We start from the raw sequence: 18,522 nt of genomic DNA on the forward strand, positions 1-18,522 counted from the left end.
TGCTTTTTCTACAGGTACACTCTTGCACTTTTTGAGGTTCATGTTGTTCAATTTGTAACTTGTTTAACTACATGCTCTTATGGTTCTTCACATTGGCACTTATTTGCTCTTCACAATGTATGCTTCATGTTTGGCTACCCGCAATGTTTTGGGGCTATCTCGTTGTTATGATCAGTGACCTATGCACTTTTGTAAAGCTCTCTCGTGGAAGTCGCTTTGGATAAAAGCGTCTGCTAAATGAATAAATGTGAACGTAAGTATCATGTTTGAGAATTCATTATTTCTCTACTTTGAAATTGAGCTAAATTAGTATTTCTTCTTACTAAATTAATGTATGTTCTGTATATCCCAGCATCAAATGATTCTTACTGTATATTGAGGTGACTACCATGAGTAACCACAGTAGGTTTCCGCCATCTTGCACTTTCTTATAGTCAAAGTTAGCAGGGTGTGCAATTCCTAGCGAGGCCCAACACAACCCTGCCCTGAAATGCATGCTCCCTATAATTTCTGTTCTGTAAAACCTGGCTTTTAGCAAGCTACCTTTCAGTTGTGGTGACTGATAGTGGGAGGGCTGGAGATGTGGAAGGTGAAGTGTTCAATCCCAGGTGCTGGCGAATGTCGGCCAAGAGTAACATTTTGCGGTGGGTCTGTGTCTTGGCACAAGAGTCCACATATTTTGATAGCTGTCGTCAGGTTGAAAAAATATTTTCGAAAGGTCGAAACATTTTGTGGGGAAAGAAAGTTTTCAAAAACAACAAAAAACAAGGCCTCGTAAAAACCGTTGTGAAACCCTGTCCTTTCTAATTCCATTAGAAGGTCATGAATATGCTAGTATCCTATGTATTAAGGCAATATAAGCTATTAATATTATATCTACTATCTTATATACATAGTCTACATACTTAATGGCGGCTGTCAAAGCCTCTCAACCAGTAGCAGCTGTAGCTGCGACTATGAGTGGCCACCCGGAACACTGCGGAACACCTAATTGGGCCAATCCGTTTCTGGAGAGAGAACTGTGCAGCTAGCTCGCTCCGCTAAGCCCCCAGCTCTACTTCCGCATTCTCAGCCACAGCGCATCCGACTCATTCCTGAAAAGAACTGAGTCAAACGAGGCGCCGTTAAGTCGGTTACTTACCTATAGACCTACGTGATGACAGTCGAAAAGCGCGTGCTGTACTTACTAACGCATGCAAAGTGCCCATTCCAATCGGGGCTTTTAAGGTACACTTATAGCAGACTGGTGGTGGTGGTGGTGGTGGGGGGGGGGGGGTTGGGGGGAATAGAGAGAGATAAGGAATGTCTTGTCATCTCAATCATTTTCGCAGTAGATCTGCTTTTTGTAATCGAAATTATATATTTGATTTCTTTTTTTTGTTCTGTTAACTATGAATGAAACAGTCAAAAGCAATTGTAGCAAAAACGGCCAGTTGAGTGGTATTTGTCTGATGAGAGAATACTGGTAGTCTAGAATACAGACTGTTGTACCACGCAGTAGGATACCCCACAGGTTAACACGTAGACACTTCAATAGACAACAATTGGTGGTTTGTAGCCCAAAATAATAAACTATGTTGTAGTCAAGAAGTGTTTTAGGCTATTTATATGCGCCAGTACCAGATATAATCAGGCAGAGAGTGTGATAAAGTCCAATTATAATACAGGCCTAGCATTTTCTTATAACGAGAGGCAGTGATGATCATGTCCCCTAGATTTCATGTCCATGCAACGGTTTAATGTATGCAAATCAAAGACATGTAATTCTTTTTGATTTCTACACCAACCCTGAGATATTATTACGCGCGATCAAAGAGGCACAAATGAAACCTTTTTGCTCCGTAGAACATTCAACTTAGTTCTCCGTCTCTTAACGCCTTTTTCCACGTAAGGGAATTCGGCCTGCCTAGTCCTCTTCCTGCTCTTTTGAAAGGGAGAAGGAGGAATTTTATTAACGCCACGCGCGCGAGTTGAGGAGGGGCGGCGCGAGGCTGATTAAACTTTCATCACCAGCCAACAGACTCCCGGCTCTCAACAGGTCTTAATCTCGAGTGGCCGTCCAAGCAAATGCGCTTAATATTGAAATGAAGAGAGGCCAGTGGGATTTTATTGACTTTTCCTCATACTTCTGCCTCAGATTTCTCACCGAACCAAAGGCTCTGATTTCATTTGAAATCGATAGCGATCACGTCTTTTGTTTTCATTGTAACCAAGAAAAGACCCCCAACTTAAACCAGCGCGAGATCACCCCTGCTAGCGTTGCACCGACGCACTTGAGCAAGTCAAGACTTTGCTGGACCCTTTGGCGTGTACGCTTTAACCGCCCAAGACTAGGAGGTAATTACAGCCTATAAGTCAAAGACAAATCCTTAAATCGCAGAGGATTGTGTTCATTAATAGTTAGTGTGCTCATTAATATAGGCTACCCGACTGTTGATGTTCTTATTACAGTCCATCACTCCATTATTTATGGCTCAAGTGGAATACAAAGGAGGAACGAGACTGTGAGGGGCCGGCGCGGGTATCCATCCTGCACCGGATCAATCTCCACGGCGTGTTGGGACCTGCCAAGTGTTCTGTACCGATCCCGGTTGAACGGCCCGTTTTAACAAAGGCCCTCACACACGGGCAGAGCGTCAGCGCCGGTGCGCATTGGCTACTAACAGCCAGGGCATGGACCGGCCTGCGCGCACAAACGCAGACACACACACACACTGTCTTAGAATTTGAATTCATTGTGGAACGCTTGTTTGGTGATTCTGTTAACAAAAGGTATCCTTAGAAGGTATTAAATATTTATCCGTTCCATGAATAACAATTGGGAGGCAGTGTTTACTTTTGCAGCGGGTCTGATTCAACCGTAGATCCCTCCTCAGTGCGCTGTGCGCCATCGGAGACCGGACGAGGGAGACCCTGCGCCCGGTCATTACGCACAGCGTTTGCGCACGGCGTGTAGCCTTGTTTGCGCTCAACCTTTACCTCCAGCGGGTGCCTTGTTGGGACCCGGTATGATGTAACCACTTTGCATCACTTTATCCGTTTATCCCGGTTGTTTACCCGTTTGCATTCGTCTCCGTCTGAGTAGCGACCTTGACTCTAGAGCTTCCGGTATGTTTGTTTGGAGCACTGTAACAGCTGACCATGGATTGTATTTTCCCAGATGTGGATTTGACAATTAAAAATGGTTTAACTATTTTGGTATATGACAGTGTTAAAAGTGTGGAGTCAAATATAGTAGGCTACATGATCTTTCGTTTCTGAGTACAGATTGAAGAGTGGATAGATATTAGACTTGATGCTAGAGGCTTGATGCATTGTTGCGTATTACAATGCCTATTATTACCCGGACGTGCCAAAGCTAGGTTTTGATGATACAATGAGAAGATTCTGTAGAAACGTGTCTGTCTCATCAAAGTAGGCCCTTACTTTCCCACTTATTTTCGTGCAGAAAAAGCACAGAGTACGAAACGCAACAATGTGAAATCCAGATAAGTAATTAAACCACTCATCAATGACATAATTATATTTATATAATTTGTAACTCATGTGCAATACCTCACACATAATACATTGAACTTTCACTTCGCCGTGGACTCAAAGGACTCTTATCCGAAAGCCTTCTTATACTTGAGTTAAATTAGGCTACAACAAGTAACTTAATGATCCCGATTAGCCTCATTTGAGTCTTGAATATGATTCCTCCTGGCGGAAAACCTAAAAGTCATCAAAACATTTTCTAGTCTAACGATTTCTTGGACTTAAGCGTTCTCTCTGATTTGACGGTAAGACCTAGTAATGTCAGTCTCAATCATGCGGAACGTTATTTACCGAGTTGCCAACTTCTCGTACTGCTGCCGTTGCTACCACAGCTCTTGTTGGCGTTGTTGTTGTTGTTGATGTGTGTGCCTTAACGGTGACCCCACACTGGCCACAAGACTCGCCCCTCGCTTTTAATTACACCCGAGGATCCCGTCCAACTCCCTTGCACTGAGTGAAGCTGGCGAAGGGGGGGAACATTGGTTAAGCAAATTGGTATTTAACTGGAAACTTGCTGGCCTCCGAGCTCTGCATTATTCATCACGGAGACAAGAAAGTAGCGTTTCTTCAGCTCTTCAGCTCTCTCCTTCCAGCCGAGAGAAGAGAGGGCGGACAGGGCGCGCTACTGGGAAGCGGGGAGGAAATATGGGGCAGAGAAACGAGGTCTAGAGAGAGCAAATCCCCCATGCACGCCCTCCCCCCCTCACCACTCCCACCCCACCTTCCAGCCTCCCCATCCCTCCCCACCCATACCCTTCTTACACCCAAACCCTCCAATTATTGGTTTCTGTCAGTTTGTTACGTTTGAAGAGAACCGATAGATATTGTAATTTGTATTTTGCTTTTAAAAGCTACATTACAGTGGACTGGGTATCCTAGTCTTAACGTCTTTTCTCTTTGAGTTTAATTTCTTTGATAGATAGAGAAAAAACGAGGGGAGAGAGAATGTATGTTTGCTAACTTACTTCAGGTAGGCTACATTTGTAAAGCATCTTGCTCTGGCATTACCAGCTGGTTCATCATCCAACAGGATAAAGACAGTTCATCCTGTATCAAGTTAGTCTACTGCAAGTTGCATATGTATAAACAACCATCGTCAATAAATGTAATTTCATTAAAATTGTACTTTCCCTAAACGAATGTACTTAACTGGTGTCCGGTTCTAAACGGAGTTTTATGTTGCACCGGACGTTAGTGCATGGGCATCTTGTCAGTTTTTAAATACATTATTTATGAGACTAATGATTAGAAGGCTATACACATGGCTTTGAACATATTTCTTTGAATTAAATACAAGTTCATATGTATCTGTTTTGAGCCATATTCCAAGTCAGATCAAAATATGATTTGCCAGTGGATTTGCTTGTTTTTTCCTCCCTTACCGACAAAAAGTTCATGCGAAAGTCCTTTACGCACTAGCTCTCTTAATTTGACTTCTTATTTTTTTTTGAAAACTATAGGTAACTTGTTTCATGCGCTACACAAATCATTGATATTAGAATGGATATGCATTATCTGTTTAAATCGTTGCGAGATTGCAGATGTTATTTATAAATTATTCGATGTAGCAGATCCCAATTGATAATAGCCAAAATAATATATTCGTTTTTATATCGGCTATTCAATATTTTACGTAAAACAAATCGATTTTTTCCTTTTTTAAAAGACTATGAGGTGTAGATGGAATCGTATGCTTGTGTGTGTGTGTGCGCGAGTTGGTTTGCATTGGATTTTTCACACGCAAGGCGCACTACAATGCCAGTCCATCTCTTAGCGCGTGAGGAGCTGTCCAGGGTGCTGACTTTAGTGTGTTACTCTCGTTTGTCTTTGAGGAAAAAACAGCAATTTGATCATTAAAAATTTCTTTGTATTTTCTTGTTTTCTTTGTATGTATGTATATATCTTTTTTTTTCTTTTTTTTCTTTTTTTTTTTACAAAACACGAATACCAAGAACTGTTAGGCCTATTATTTTGCCCTTGTTATTGTTATTATTTGGTATTATTTTGGGCTGCTACTGTTGTTATGCTCTTCAATATTATTATTATTTTGAATTGATTGCTTGATGGTGCTTATACTGTTTATGTCATGTTTAGTGTGCTATACTAGACAGTAATGCAGTAAACATAACTACGGGTGAAATATATTAACAAAACATTCTACTTAATCATTTAAAACACGGGAGAAATTTGACATGATTTTATCATTTACTCTCACAATCTAATTCTCAGATTTCTCATATCAACAAACATTTCAATTTTGTTTACTTATACTAAGAATAGACCTACTTATTTTAACATGTACATAACATGTACTGGGTAGAATCTTAAAATGCAAAGCTTTTGAATTCGTCTGGTTTTGGGCAGCCAAAGAGCACAGCAGAATGTCTGAAATATGTTTTGCCCTCACCTCAGACCACGGTCTCTATCTCTTTACCGGGCAACCGTGTGTGTGCGTGTGTGTGTGTGGAAACATCTTGCTCCGGTGCAGTGCTGAATCCATCGCCATTAAAAAAACATGCTTCCCACGCCTTTAACTCTTGAGCACCTAGTAATGCAAGCGGCCGAATTTTAGAGTAGCCGCGTATGAAAGTCTACATCACAGGTCATTGAACATGAGAGCCGAGACTGAAATGTCTGGAGCTTTTTCAATGAGAGACAATACATTTACGTCTCATTACTCCGTGTTGGTTATAAAGGTACTATATACAGTAGACCGACTGGCTATCCTGCGAAAGGACCACATTGCATTGATTCAGAATGGGAAGAAAAGTATGTTTGTATGTGTGGTCTATATTTGCTTTTGCATCAACGAAAGACATAAAATATCATAGATTATAAATGGTGGGCTAAGTGTCTCCCGAAAGTTACAAAAGCCTCGTTTCATTTCATAACATCTACACTGTAATTCTGTGTTGTTATTCCGTAGCAGACAGTAGTCTAAACTATAAAGAATTTAGGAGGAAACCCTTTGTATTTAGCCTGTTGGTCAAACATATTCAGGATGACCGGTGAAGGGACGCCTATCTCTTCTCAGTCTTCCGGGACCAGATTCCTCTCATTTCAAATTATATGATCTAACAGAGGAATCTCATTTAATAATTATAGGCTTGCACGGTGTGTTTCAAAAATACGTAGACCATTTAGGTTTTACATTTTGCATTTTACATTTTGCAGGTTAACTTGTGAGTTTTGAGTCTGGATATTTGCTTTCAGGCCATCGGGCCTAACCTATCATCCTTCACTTGCATTCTTATTGTGACGCGGGATATGTTGTGGCCTTCACACCTAAAACTTTAAAAAATAATTCAAGTTTAATATTTTCAATAGAAGCTTAATTTATGGGAGACTCCCTGAGCGGTTAGGGAATCGGGCTAGTAATCCGAAGGTTGCCAGTTCGATTCCCGGTCATGCCACAACTGACGTTGTGTCCTTGGGCAAGGCACTTCACCCTACTTGCCTCGGGGGAATGTCCCTGTACTTACTGTAAGTCGCTCTGGATAAGAGCGTCTGCTAAATGACTAAATGTAAATGTCTCCCATTCAGGAGTCAAGAAGACAGCAACGTGGAAGCGCAGTTATTAAATTCGTGAACTGGTGGCCGCAACTGTGAATGACATGGCACGATGCTGAAGAACCGTAGACACCCATTAAAGCTTATAATTTAAGCGTTTGATCAGCCGACTGGCCCGCCCTCGACGTTCATTAGGCTGGATAAGCTATACAATGTTCCTAATTACGTTGCCATGTTTTAATTACTGTCGAATATGCATATTTTCTTCGGGCTTCGTGCTCGGGAGAGATCAAATTATGCGTATTAGCTTTTAATTTTTTTATCCCAACACATTGTAACCAGAGGCTTGGCAAATGCTCCAAAGATATTCCCTTGTTCACCTTGTCAACATCAATTTAATCGCCGCGCAGTATCACCTTCATTCCTCCTTATCTTCTGTGAGCACTTTATCAAGGCGCTCAAATGAATCCTGTGAATAATTTCTCTCTGCAACCTTGTCATTGTGGTTTACCTCTCAGGGAACACAAGCACGTTCCCTGGGTTTTTCTTGACGCAGCTGTGGTAGCATATACATCCCTTTTCCTTCTCTTTTAGTGTGTTAGCCTCCCTAAATGTATGCCCCTCAGACGAGCCGAGGGTCGGTTTTATATATTAACGTGCTGATAAATATTGCATCGTCGGAATTGAACACTTCCAATGGTCTCTCTGTGTGTTGTGTGTTTGTGTGGGTGCGCGTGTGATCTGATCCGGCCGTCAAACTGAGGCGGAAGGGTGGTTGGCTGGTTAGTGAACTTGTTTACCCGCATGCAACGCGAGGAATACGGTCTAAACCGGAGACGTCCTCCCCTTAAGGAAGATAAATAGTCCGCCCAAAAGACTCCGAACCATGCCCGCCCTCCCTCCCCGCGGTCCGGCCCGGTTCGAGTTTTAGCCTTGCTGTCAGCATAGCTTTATCTGCACCAAGTGTCTGCAGTGTTTTCGCGAGGAGAAAGGAAGCCATAGTAATGTAACTGTGGGATGAATCTCCAAGGCCTCAGCGTTGCACTCAAGACTCGGGCTTCATTAAAATTTCATAGCCAGCGCTTGGCCAAGGTCTATTTATGAAAATGCGCTTTCCGCTTCATGGAAAAGTCAGAAAGGAACCATACAGAGAGAGAGAGCGCAATGGAAATATAAAGTGTGTGGAATGATTATACGGTCCTAAAGCTTATATACACAGCAAATACGTCATGGTGCAGTCTTATCTTTTAAAGGTATTGTTAAATGCAGTCACAAGACTGTTATTCTTATAAACAATTCAAATTAATTAATTGGGTTTTGAGATGGGCGGGACATGTCATTCACACATTGTTGTGAAGTACGTCTCGACAATTGCGTGTCTGTTGCAGAGGTTGCCGTACTTAATGCGAAAGCATCTCACTGGTGTATAGCCTGTAGGCCTACCCAGATCCACAAATACAGGATTATAAACTGAAATACTGTTCGGCTTTAAACACAGCTCGTGATGTAACTCGCGTTCTAACGTACACAGGTTACCGCAAGGACGTGCGTGTGTGTGCCCTTTCCAAACATGAGCTGACTAAAGTTTTCAGAGTGTGTTGACATCAGCCAGCCGGTTCGAGCGGAAGCAATCTGATTTGTGTAGCTAAGGCCTTGTTTGGATTCAACAGGAAAACACAAAAGACACAATAAAACCTCGCGCCGGTTAATTATTTAAATGAAACAATTAGGACAGCCTGCCATGGGACCCTGTTTTATTCACTCATCTAGACTTGGCAGAGCGGCTTAGGGAGGGCAGGTTGGAAGTGAACTGGACCAAACCGCAACTCGTTACTGCTGATACAGGCTATTTGCAAAAATATTTAACCTGTAGTTCTTATGCTGTCCAGTGCGTTAAAACAAATAGGCTACTTTATACAATATATTTTAATGTGAAATTTTGCATGGGGACTGTTATAAATATTATGTGTTTTGTTTACCAACTTGTACAACTGCTAAATAGTGGTGATGGATAGCTTACTGTTGTAACATGTATAAACTACTGCTGTAGTTTATACATAAATAGTAGCTTTCCCTGCATTTCAACAACAGTTAAAACTCGATACAACGCTAACCTTGATTATACATGTTTAAATATCTATAATTTATAGTCTCTACGCATGAATTGGAGTACGGTTCAATGATAAATCTTTGATGAAGCTATGTACTACATTCTTTGTTAGCCAACATACCAGCCAACATACCAGCACATTGCTTTTAGATAGTCAACAATATATTTTTCTACTTTGACGAGACTGGAGATGGAGGACGTGTTTTGGTCGTGAATTGTGTAGATAATCCTGTGTCACCAAGTGGACACGTTTTACGTTAGGTTATATTTACGACCATGTCACAACTGTTTGTTTTGATTGAGACTGAATAAAATTAACAAATGTCATGCAATGATGATGTATTATGGTGTAGAGGTCTAATTTGACTTTTTCTTCTGCATGTTATTTTATTATTAGCATACGTTTCTATTATTTCGTCCATTTCCATTTTAGGCCTTCTGTCGGTTTAAAAAGTGTGGTAATATGACCCCCATTCTAGTGCCCCTTTCAGAGTTAAAACGGTTGTATTGAGCCGCTCCGAGGGGAGAGGACCAGGGCGCGTGTTGTACAACAGAGCCAGTCCGTCGCTCAGCCCTGGATATCTTCTTCTTAACAAACACATACAAAAATCAATAGTATCATAACAGTTGATATTTATTATTCATTAATAACGAGTTTTACAGGCCTGAAACCACCTGCTGAACACGGAGGAGAGCGCGAGAAGCCCTGACATTTCCAGGACTGACAACCTCAGTCCCTCTGTAGGCTCTCGAGCCTGTCTCGCGGAGATCACACATTTCTGTCTGAATTTGCCAAACTTATCAGACTTCAGTTGCAGAACTAGTCATGTCTGAGGACACGAGTATAGCAACGTCAAATTCTAAAGCCGTTTTACAACATAGAATTACTAATCTAAGAATAATCATAAGACGAATACAAAGTTGCCCATGGAAGCAGCTTCATTTGAAAATCTGAATGGTTATTTTGACACAGGGTACACATGTTAATGCGGGGTTGAAGTTGATTGCGTTGAAATTATATAATTTTTTTCTTCTTCAGAAAATAGGTCTATATGGTGAACAAATTCTAGGCCATAGGCTAATTATCAATGGATTTAACGGTACATTTAGGTGTAGGCCTAGTTAATGCACCAATTCAATAACGTATAGCCAGTTAAAGCAAACATAAATGTATCCTAAATCAATAATCAAATATAAAGAGTAGTTTGCTGATTTGTCACTGGCACAACTAACTCCATCCGCCAAAACTCGGGAACGTCTGGAAACGGTCCCAGCAGCCTCTCCAGCAGGACGCCCGAACCTGAACCCGCCACCCCGCGAGCTCTCTCATTTCAAAGGGACAGCTGTTCCTCTCTCGGCCCCATTCTCCACACCATCAACAGCAGATGACGACCAAGACTGCTGACAGGCTATTGGCCCCAATGAAAAGATAGCGGAAAATGAGGTAAAACGTGCATGGTTTATTTCAGATTCTGTCGCTTACACAGAAACATTTAAGCACACTTTCACAAATGAAATATACGTTAAATTTCAAATAAATTAAGTTCAAATAAATAGGTAAATAAAAATAAAGCAAACATAGTGAATGGGTGAAAAGGTATAAATAAGACAACAATTCCTTATCTTCTGAATATCTACAAAGTGCACATAACTCTGGGAATTGTCAATATTTCCCATAATAATAATAAAATAATAATAAAAACCCTAATATTAAATAATAGAACAAAAACATTTTCGCTTACACGCTAGGAGACAAAATGGAGATTTAACAACATAATTATTCTAAATAATTTGATTGTCAAAGCATCGTTGCAGTGAAATTCGCACAGACATACATGTTTTACACATCGGTGAGTCATCTAATTCAACCATAAATTAGTGAAAAAACGAAAAACGAATAAACCTATCGATCTTTTTGTGTTTTTATACAGATATCAAGTCCAAAAACGACAATGACGTGTGCCAATACTAGCGTAATGAGGTAGACACAGAGCAGCACTGTGTAATGTCCGTGCGTGTGCACGTGCGTTCGTCTGCTGTGTGTGTTTTTTTCTTTCTTATTGCAATGCATTCAGATGGGATTTTTTACAGTAACTATAAACGCACAGATCACGCCCTACGAGTAAACCATGCAATGGATTACAGTTACGCCCCTCGTGTTATTGAGAGGCTTGTCTCTGAGACACATAAAATGACATTACGCCCGAGGCATCCGTACTCAAATAGCAGTTGATTTTCAAAAAAAGACAAGAAATAAGAAAAAATGGGAAGAAATGCTATGCGGTCGTCACACGTGGTGCAATGTTGTATTCACAAATATTTACAATGATGAATATAAAAAAGTTATTTTGACTTCCGAGAATAATAACAATTAGGCCTGTCATTCGATTTCCGTCATTTTGTACAATAATTGCCATTGATGATGGGGTTAGGATGAATTTTTCCGTCACGATGGAGAGTTTATTGTAGGCCTAGTTGTCGATATGTTGAATATTGAGCGTCAGAAGTTGCACCTATCGCCTCGGGAGAAATTCGATTTGTCTTCTTTTCTCCCACAAGTTAAAAGAGCGAGAGGGGCGTATAGATCAACAGCTTCGATGGTGCACAGTATAGTCTCTGATTAGTGTCTTTGATTCCGAAGTTCTTGCCTTCTGTCTTTGGGCCTAGTGGGCCGCAGAGAATTTCATCCTTTTCTGCTTTTGCCTCTGATTGCAAAACCACACCCTAACCACATTCTTTTTAAGGTCCAGTTTCTCCGCTATCGCTGCGATCTTTTCTGAAGAAGGTCTCGGTTGAACCGCGAAGTATGCCTCTAAAGAGCGCTTCTCCGGCGCGGCGATGGAAGTACGTTTTCTTTTTTTGTCTCCCCCGTTAAAAATCTCTGGTTTGGTCATCTTCTCGCGCTGCGCCCTCTCCGCTTCCTCCAACCACGCCTCGAGGATGGGCTTCAGGGCCACCATGTTATTGTGTGACAGGGTGAGGGACTCGAACCGACAAATTGTGCTCTGGCTGAGACAACCAACCCCGGGGATTTTCAGGTTGGCCAACGCCGACCCCACGTCCGCCTGTGTCACTCCAAGCTTGATCCTTCTCTGCTTGAACCGCTCGGCAAACGACTCGAGCTCCCGGGGGTCGGGCTCGGAGTCCCCGCCACCGACAAGCGAATTATGCGAACCCAGGGCGTGGGGGTGCATGTTCATGGTCTGCGGGTGGTGGTGGTGGTGGTGCTGCATGTGGTTAATGGCTGACACGTGGGCGTGTGGATGAGAAGCCGTGGAGCAGACGTCGGATCCGGCCATACCTCCCAGGGACAGCCCGGGGGTGAGGTGGTCCAGTAGATCCCCCTCCAGGCCCTGCGACGGCTGGTGGTGAGGGTGGTGGTGGTGCGAGGCGAGCACGGAGGGGTGGTGCAGATGGCCAGAGGACGAGGTGGGTGTGCAGGTCATGCTGGTCATGGTGGTCATGGTGTGGTAGGTCGCGTCTGGCTTGAAAGGGTGACTCTTCTGAGCAATGTCCACCGCCGCCAGTGCTTCCGCCCTCTGCAGTAAAGTTTCATCGAACCCGGCGAAGATATTTCCCTGTAGCTGAGGCAAACGGGAGGCAGGGAGATCATTAACGAGGATGTCCAAATAATAATAACGATATATCAACGAATTTACGCTTCAAAGTTTACTTTTAGTTTTAAACTTTTTTGAGGGAAATGTTTTGCAGGTGAAAAATAGCATGATCTACATTTGGAAAGCCTTCTATCCGTAACGCACGAGGTTATTTCTACGAATACAACAACAAAATGTATACCTCTAAACTGAAATCATGTCTAAAAGGAGAAACTTTTTGGGGGGCAATATTTAATGTTGCCTACTGAAGATACTTATTAATTCACCAAGACAGGCTTCATTACTCTTAAACGTTTGAGTTATTCGTTAAGATTTAATGTTCCATATCTATAATGTATTTCCATCCTGTCCGTGCATGTCACACGAGACGAAGAATGATATGACTTATGACAGTATGAAGTAGGAACTGTCACAATTTTATCGTTAGTTTCTAAATCCCCCAAACTTTCAATATCGTCCACTTTTCAATCACACACCTCGTCCACAAACAACTTAGATTGAATTAAAAGGTGCTTACATGATTTCTGTAACTTACCGACGGCGTTGGTAGGCAAGCTCTCCGTATGGCGTCCGAACTCGAATGCAGAGGCGTGTATTTCGGCTCGTGCAGTATCGGATGCATACTGAACGGTTGTTTGCTATTCATTGACATCATGATTGCAGAAGTTAGAGAGGGTCGTTTTCCGTCTTCGTTGTTCGGATCCGTTTTGGTCCGTCTTGAAATAGAGCGTCTCAGAACCAAAAGTGATGTTTAATGTCGTGGTTCAAGATTGTGGTGTTCACGACGACAGGTGGAAACCTCCTGTCTCCCGGTAAGCCTCACTCTGGAAGGACTGTGGTTATGGGCTGTAAAAGGCTGTAGTTCGGTTGATACCTTGCAGGCACCTAAAATATAAAGCTCCCTCGTAGGCTCCGCCCCTCTGGCTTGTCGTCACGCCCATCTCCATTGTCTGCCAATGTCGTTGGGAACTGAACTCGTAGCCACGCCCCTCCTCATTTCCTCTTCGCTGGAGAGATTGCGCAGTCCAATCGCTACATCACAGAATGCATTTGGATACTTTATAAAGCAATTTCCTTTTGTTTTTCTTAATGGTAAATTGCGTTTTTTAATTGGAAGTTTATTATTTCTACATCTAACGAAAATAGTATTCAATCTTAAACTTTATAAACAACAGACTAATTAATAGCTTCAAAATCAAACGAAAAAAATTGAATTTGAATACAAAAAATACAGTGCATAATAAACTATGAACTAAACAAAATGTAATAAAAAAATACACATACTCCAAGAGGATACCTCCTGAGATCCTGGAGAGTTCACAGGTGGATAACATTCAGACAAACTGTTTAGGAAGTCCAATTATTAATTGATGGAATACCACACAAGTAGCATCTCTGACACTGTTCACTTTCCTTTCGCAATTAATACATAAATTAATCATAGCTCATTTACTTTGTGGCCCCAGCCCGCAGTATGGATCTTGGGTATGAATGTAAACATCCCAGGCCGGTGAGGATGGACACCAAAGCTCACAGACAATGACATATTTAAAGTTGAACCACAGTTCAATGGAGCAAGTGCTGTCAATCAAAAGGATTTCTGGTAGGCGATTAGGGGAGATACCCTGGAGCCATGGTGGGTCCCTCAGCACTAGGATCCCCTGCCCCAGTCCTAGCCTCACACTAAACCCCCTCAGCCCCAGCCCCCGGCCTCCACATCCCCCCCTCAGCCCCAATCTCACCCCAAGCCTCTGACCTAGCCCTAGCCTCAGTTCCAGCCTCAGCTTCACCCCCCAGCCCCAGCCCCAGACCCTGCCCTCCAGTCCCCCATCCCCTCAATCCTCCAGTCCCCCAGACCCCTAGCCTTCCACTCCCCATGTGGAGTGCGGGTCCCCTGGGCAGCCCCATCACCACAGAGCCAGGGGCCCTTTCTTCTGACATGTCCTCCTCTGACGAGTCAATGATGAAGGCAAAGCCACCTGAGGGACCCCGCCAGGCTGGAAACACAGGGAGGTGGAGGGCGAGAGACACAGAGAGATAAAGACATAGAGAGATAGAGAAATGGAGAGATATAGAGGTGGAGAAAAATACACATGGAGAGAGAGAGAACTTTAAGTAAAAAAAAATTTGTTTGTCTTTTTTTGTTTTGTTTTGACTTTAGAATGACATACAACCAAGAACTGTGTGTGTATGCATGGTTTACTGTGTGTGTGCTTGGTTTAGTGTGTGTGTGTGGTTTAGGATGTGTGTGTGTTGTCAGAAAGAGAGCCCGTAGAGAGAGGGAGCTGTGAAACCCCAGCCTGGTCATGAAGCGGACGCCCCACAATGAGGCGAGGGAGTGTGGGATGACGGGGCCTCTGTAACCCCAGCAGGGTCTGGGCAGGCTGGGGGAGCAGGCAGCCTTTGTCTCCCTCCTCCCCTCCCGGCCTGGCTCTCCAGCGGGTCCGCGGCACCCTCTCATCAAATATACATCAGCCTCTCCTGCTGTGTGGCTCTCTGGGACGCAGAGGGCACCGGGAGCACAGTGGCATGGACACAGGGGGGCTGGGGGGGCGGCGGGGGGATAGAGAGGGGAAGGGTGGGGGGGTGGAGGGAGGGAGGGAGGGCATAGAGGTAGGGGTGGAGGGAGGGGGGGGTGGGGTGGGAGGGATGCTGAAAAGGGGGCGCAGGGAAGTAGGGGAGATTAAGGCAGGCAGGCACGGAGAAAGGTGGGGAGATGAAAGGGGGAGAGAGCAGAGGGGAGGGGGGGGGTGGAGACTGAGAGGGTGGGTGATTGAGGGAGGGGGGACTGAGGAAGGGGGAGGAGAGAAGTTCAGGGTGAGTGAGGGTGGAGGCAGGTGAAGGCAGGCAGACAGGTGGAGGCAGGTTGAGACAGGCAGACAGGTGGAGGCAGGTTGAGGCAGGCAGACAGGTGGAGGCAGGTTCAGTCAGGCAGACAGGTGGAGGCAGGTTGAGGCAGGCATACAGGTGGAGGCAGGTTGAGTCAGGCAGACAGGTGGAGGCAGGTTGACTCAGGCAGACAGGTGGAGGCAGGTTGAGGCAGGCAGACAGGTGGAGGCAGGTTGAGGCAGGCAGACAGGTGGAGGCAGGTTGAGGCAGGCAGACATGTGGAGGCAGGTTGAGTCAGGCAGACAGGTGGAAGCAGGTTGAGACAGGCAGACAGGTGGAGGCAGGTTGAGGCAGGCAGACAGGTGGAGGCAGGTTGAGGCAGGCAGATAGTTGAAGGTGGTGCTGAGAGAGAGAGCGAGAGAGAGAATGCGTTCCGTTTGCTGTCCATGGTCCTGACTAACTTCCAGTGTCTTAGCATGTAACTGAAAGGCCAGAGTGATTCTTAACGGATTCAGATAACTTGAGCTCTTTCTTTCTTGCCACTGTCATCCATCCCTCCATTTTGACCTCAATTCTTCCTTCCTCTATACTTCTCTCCCTCTCCATCTCTACCTTAATACCTCTCTCCCTTCATTCCTTTCTATGTACTTTGTACTATACAATGGGTACTTTCTCTCTTTTCCCCCTCTATTAGTCTGTCCCTCTCTCCTTTTCTCCCTCTCTCCCTCCCTCCCTCCCTCTCTCCATTTCTCCCTGTCTCGCTCCCTCTCTTACTCCATACCTTTCTCCCTGTCTTGCTCCCTCTCTTACTCCATACCTTTCTCCCTGTCTCGCTCCCTCTCTTACTCCATACCTTTCTCCCTGTCTCGCTCCCTCTCTTACTCCATACCTTTCTCCCTGTCTCCCTCCATCGCTTATAGTAGTTTGTCTCCCCCCCTTCTCTCCCATCAGTGTTTCACTTTGTCATAGTTGTGTTTTGTGATGGGTGTAAGTGTGCTATGTGTGAGTGTATGGAAGGGGTGTGTACGGGGGGGTTAGGGGGGTGGGGGCGGTGGTGGGGGGGTTGAAGGGGGGCCTGGGGAGAGGTTGGAGTCCGGCAAAGCTTTCAGCGGAGAGAGACACATCCAGGAAGACATCTCCACAAGAGCACATTTCTGCTACGCTGAGCAAATGGACAAACTCAGAAAGAGTCTTCACAGACACACACACACACACACGTGTTTGTCTCTCGTCTTTCCCCCTTCCCCCCCCCCCACCTTTCCCCTTTTTATTTCCTTGTCCCCCTTTACTATTCTCCACCAGGCTGAATTATTGATGGAGTGTAAAATCTAACGTGCTCGGCCGTGCCCGTCCACCAGATCGGCGTGCCGGCCGGCCGTAGTGTCCGACCACGAGCCTGGACGGTGTCTCACCGCACGCTTTAATGTAATTGCCTTTAGGGTTCCTGGTTAATATTTCATCGACTGCCAGCACAAATTAACGATACAAAGCTGGAAAGTGTGTGTTTGGCGTGGGGGGAGTAGGGAGAGGGAAACATGCTCTTGTGCTCCGCTCTGCCGGTGGGACGATGGGGCGGCGGAGCCCCTCATGGACGCCGCCGGAGCTTTGGTGAGAGAGGAGGGGAAGGTGTGCGTGTGTGGTCTAGATAGGTGCCAGCCCGTGCAGGAAGCAACGCGTGCCAGGGAAGAGAGGAGAGGGGAGAGGAGAGGAGAGGGGAGAGGAAGGGAGAGGAGAGGAAGGGAGAGGAGAGGGGAGAGGAGAGGGGAGGAGGAGAGGAGAGGGGAGAGGAGAGGGGAGAGGGGGGAAGAAGGGAGAGGAGACCCAGATGAGCGCGTTGCGGTCGTGGAGTCTGCCTCGTTGCTCCAAGTGATCGTTGGGTTCGGGACAGGGAAGGGGGGCGTAGGTAGGGGGGAAGGGGGGGCGTAGGTAGGGGGGGAAGGGGGGCGTAGTTTAGGGGGGGAAAGGGGGGGCGTAGGTAGGGGGGAAGGGGGGTATATGAAACCCCTCCGCTCCAACCAAGGAGTGGTTTATTGCCGGGGAAACAGAGCGGTAACAGGGAAACATCATCACAGGACAGGTTAGCAGGAGGTGGGGGGTGGAGGAGAGGGGAGAGAGGAAAGGGGAGAGGGGGGGAGCTGAAATATGCATGAGGTCGGATCTGTGCGTCGACCTGGCCAGGGTGGATAGTATTGGCGCTGTGTTAAACACACAGCTATGTTGGAAACCACTGGGGAGATGGGGAGGGCCTTCAGGGGCTCCCTGGACTCTAGTGTGTGTGTGTGTGTGTGTGTGTGTGTGTGGGGGGGGGTGTGTGTGAGAGAGAGAATGTGTGTGTGTGTGAGAGAGAGGACTGTGCATCTTCTCCATTAGCCCCTCTCTCAGAGAGAGTAGTACAGGTCTGTAGACTGAAGTAGTGTACATCTCCAGACGAAGAACTTAAGATAAACTCTCTTTTAATGGGTGCCTGACGTCCTCGGAACATTCTAGAAGCTTTAGAACGCCTAAAAGCTCCAGGTTGACGCGCTCGCTTCCCGCTCAACTCTGGTCACACACCTTATTGGAAGACACGCCCCCGGCCCCCAGCACCCCCCCCCGGCCCCTCCCCCTTTCTACCTTCCTCACCCTCCGTCCCTCCTTCCCTGCCTCTAAACCCCCACGTCCATGACTGTCTTGTGAGCGCGCTCAGTGGCGTGCTGACAGGGGGGTTGTGATGTGACTCGCTGGAGACGCCGGAGTGTGATAGGGTTGTTTGTTTACGTCCTGGGTGGGTGGGTGGAGGGAGGCTTCAGTTCTCCTCCACTCTGAGCCAGGGGAGAGGGCTGTTTGTTTTGTGCTACGTTGCCCATTCCTGCAGAGCAGAGAGGTGGGAACAAGCGATGGTGTCTTTTGGTCTTTGGCGCCTTGACTTCTCTCTCCTTC

At 45.4% G+C, this 18,522-nt stretch overlaps 1 protein-coding gene across 1 annotated transcript; it reads right to left on the reverse strand.

The window, feature by feature from the left end:
- Positions 1-10,615: 10,615 nt before the first annotated feature.
- pou4f4 (POU class 4 homeobox 4) lies at positions 10,616-13,612 on the reverse strand. Its single transcript, XM_062456002.1, has 2 exons — positions 13,310-13,612; positions 10,616-12,741 (listed from the first exon to the last, which is right to left on the reverse strand). The coding sequence occupies exons 1-2, from the start codon at positions 13,427-13,429 to the stop codon at positions 11,821-11,823; spliced, it is 1,041 nt and encodes a 346-aa protein (XP_062311986.1). The 5' UTR covers positions 13,430-13,612; the 3' UTR covers positions 10,616-11,820.
- Positions 13,613-18,522: the final 4,910 nt, after the last annotated feature.

Source organism: Osmerus eperlanus, unplaced genomic scaffold (genome assembly GCF_963692335.1).
Source record: "Osmerus eperlanus unplaced genomic scaffold, fOsmEpe2.1 SCAFFOLD_313, whole genome shotgun sequence".
Lineage (NCBI taxonomy): Eukaryota > Metazoa > Chordata > Actinopteri > Osmeriformes > Osmeridae > Osmerus > Osmerus eperlanus.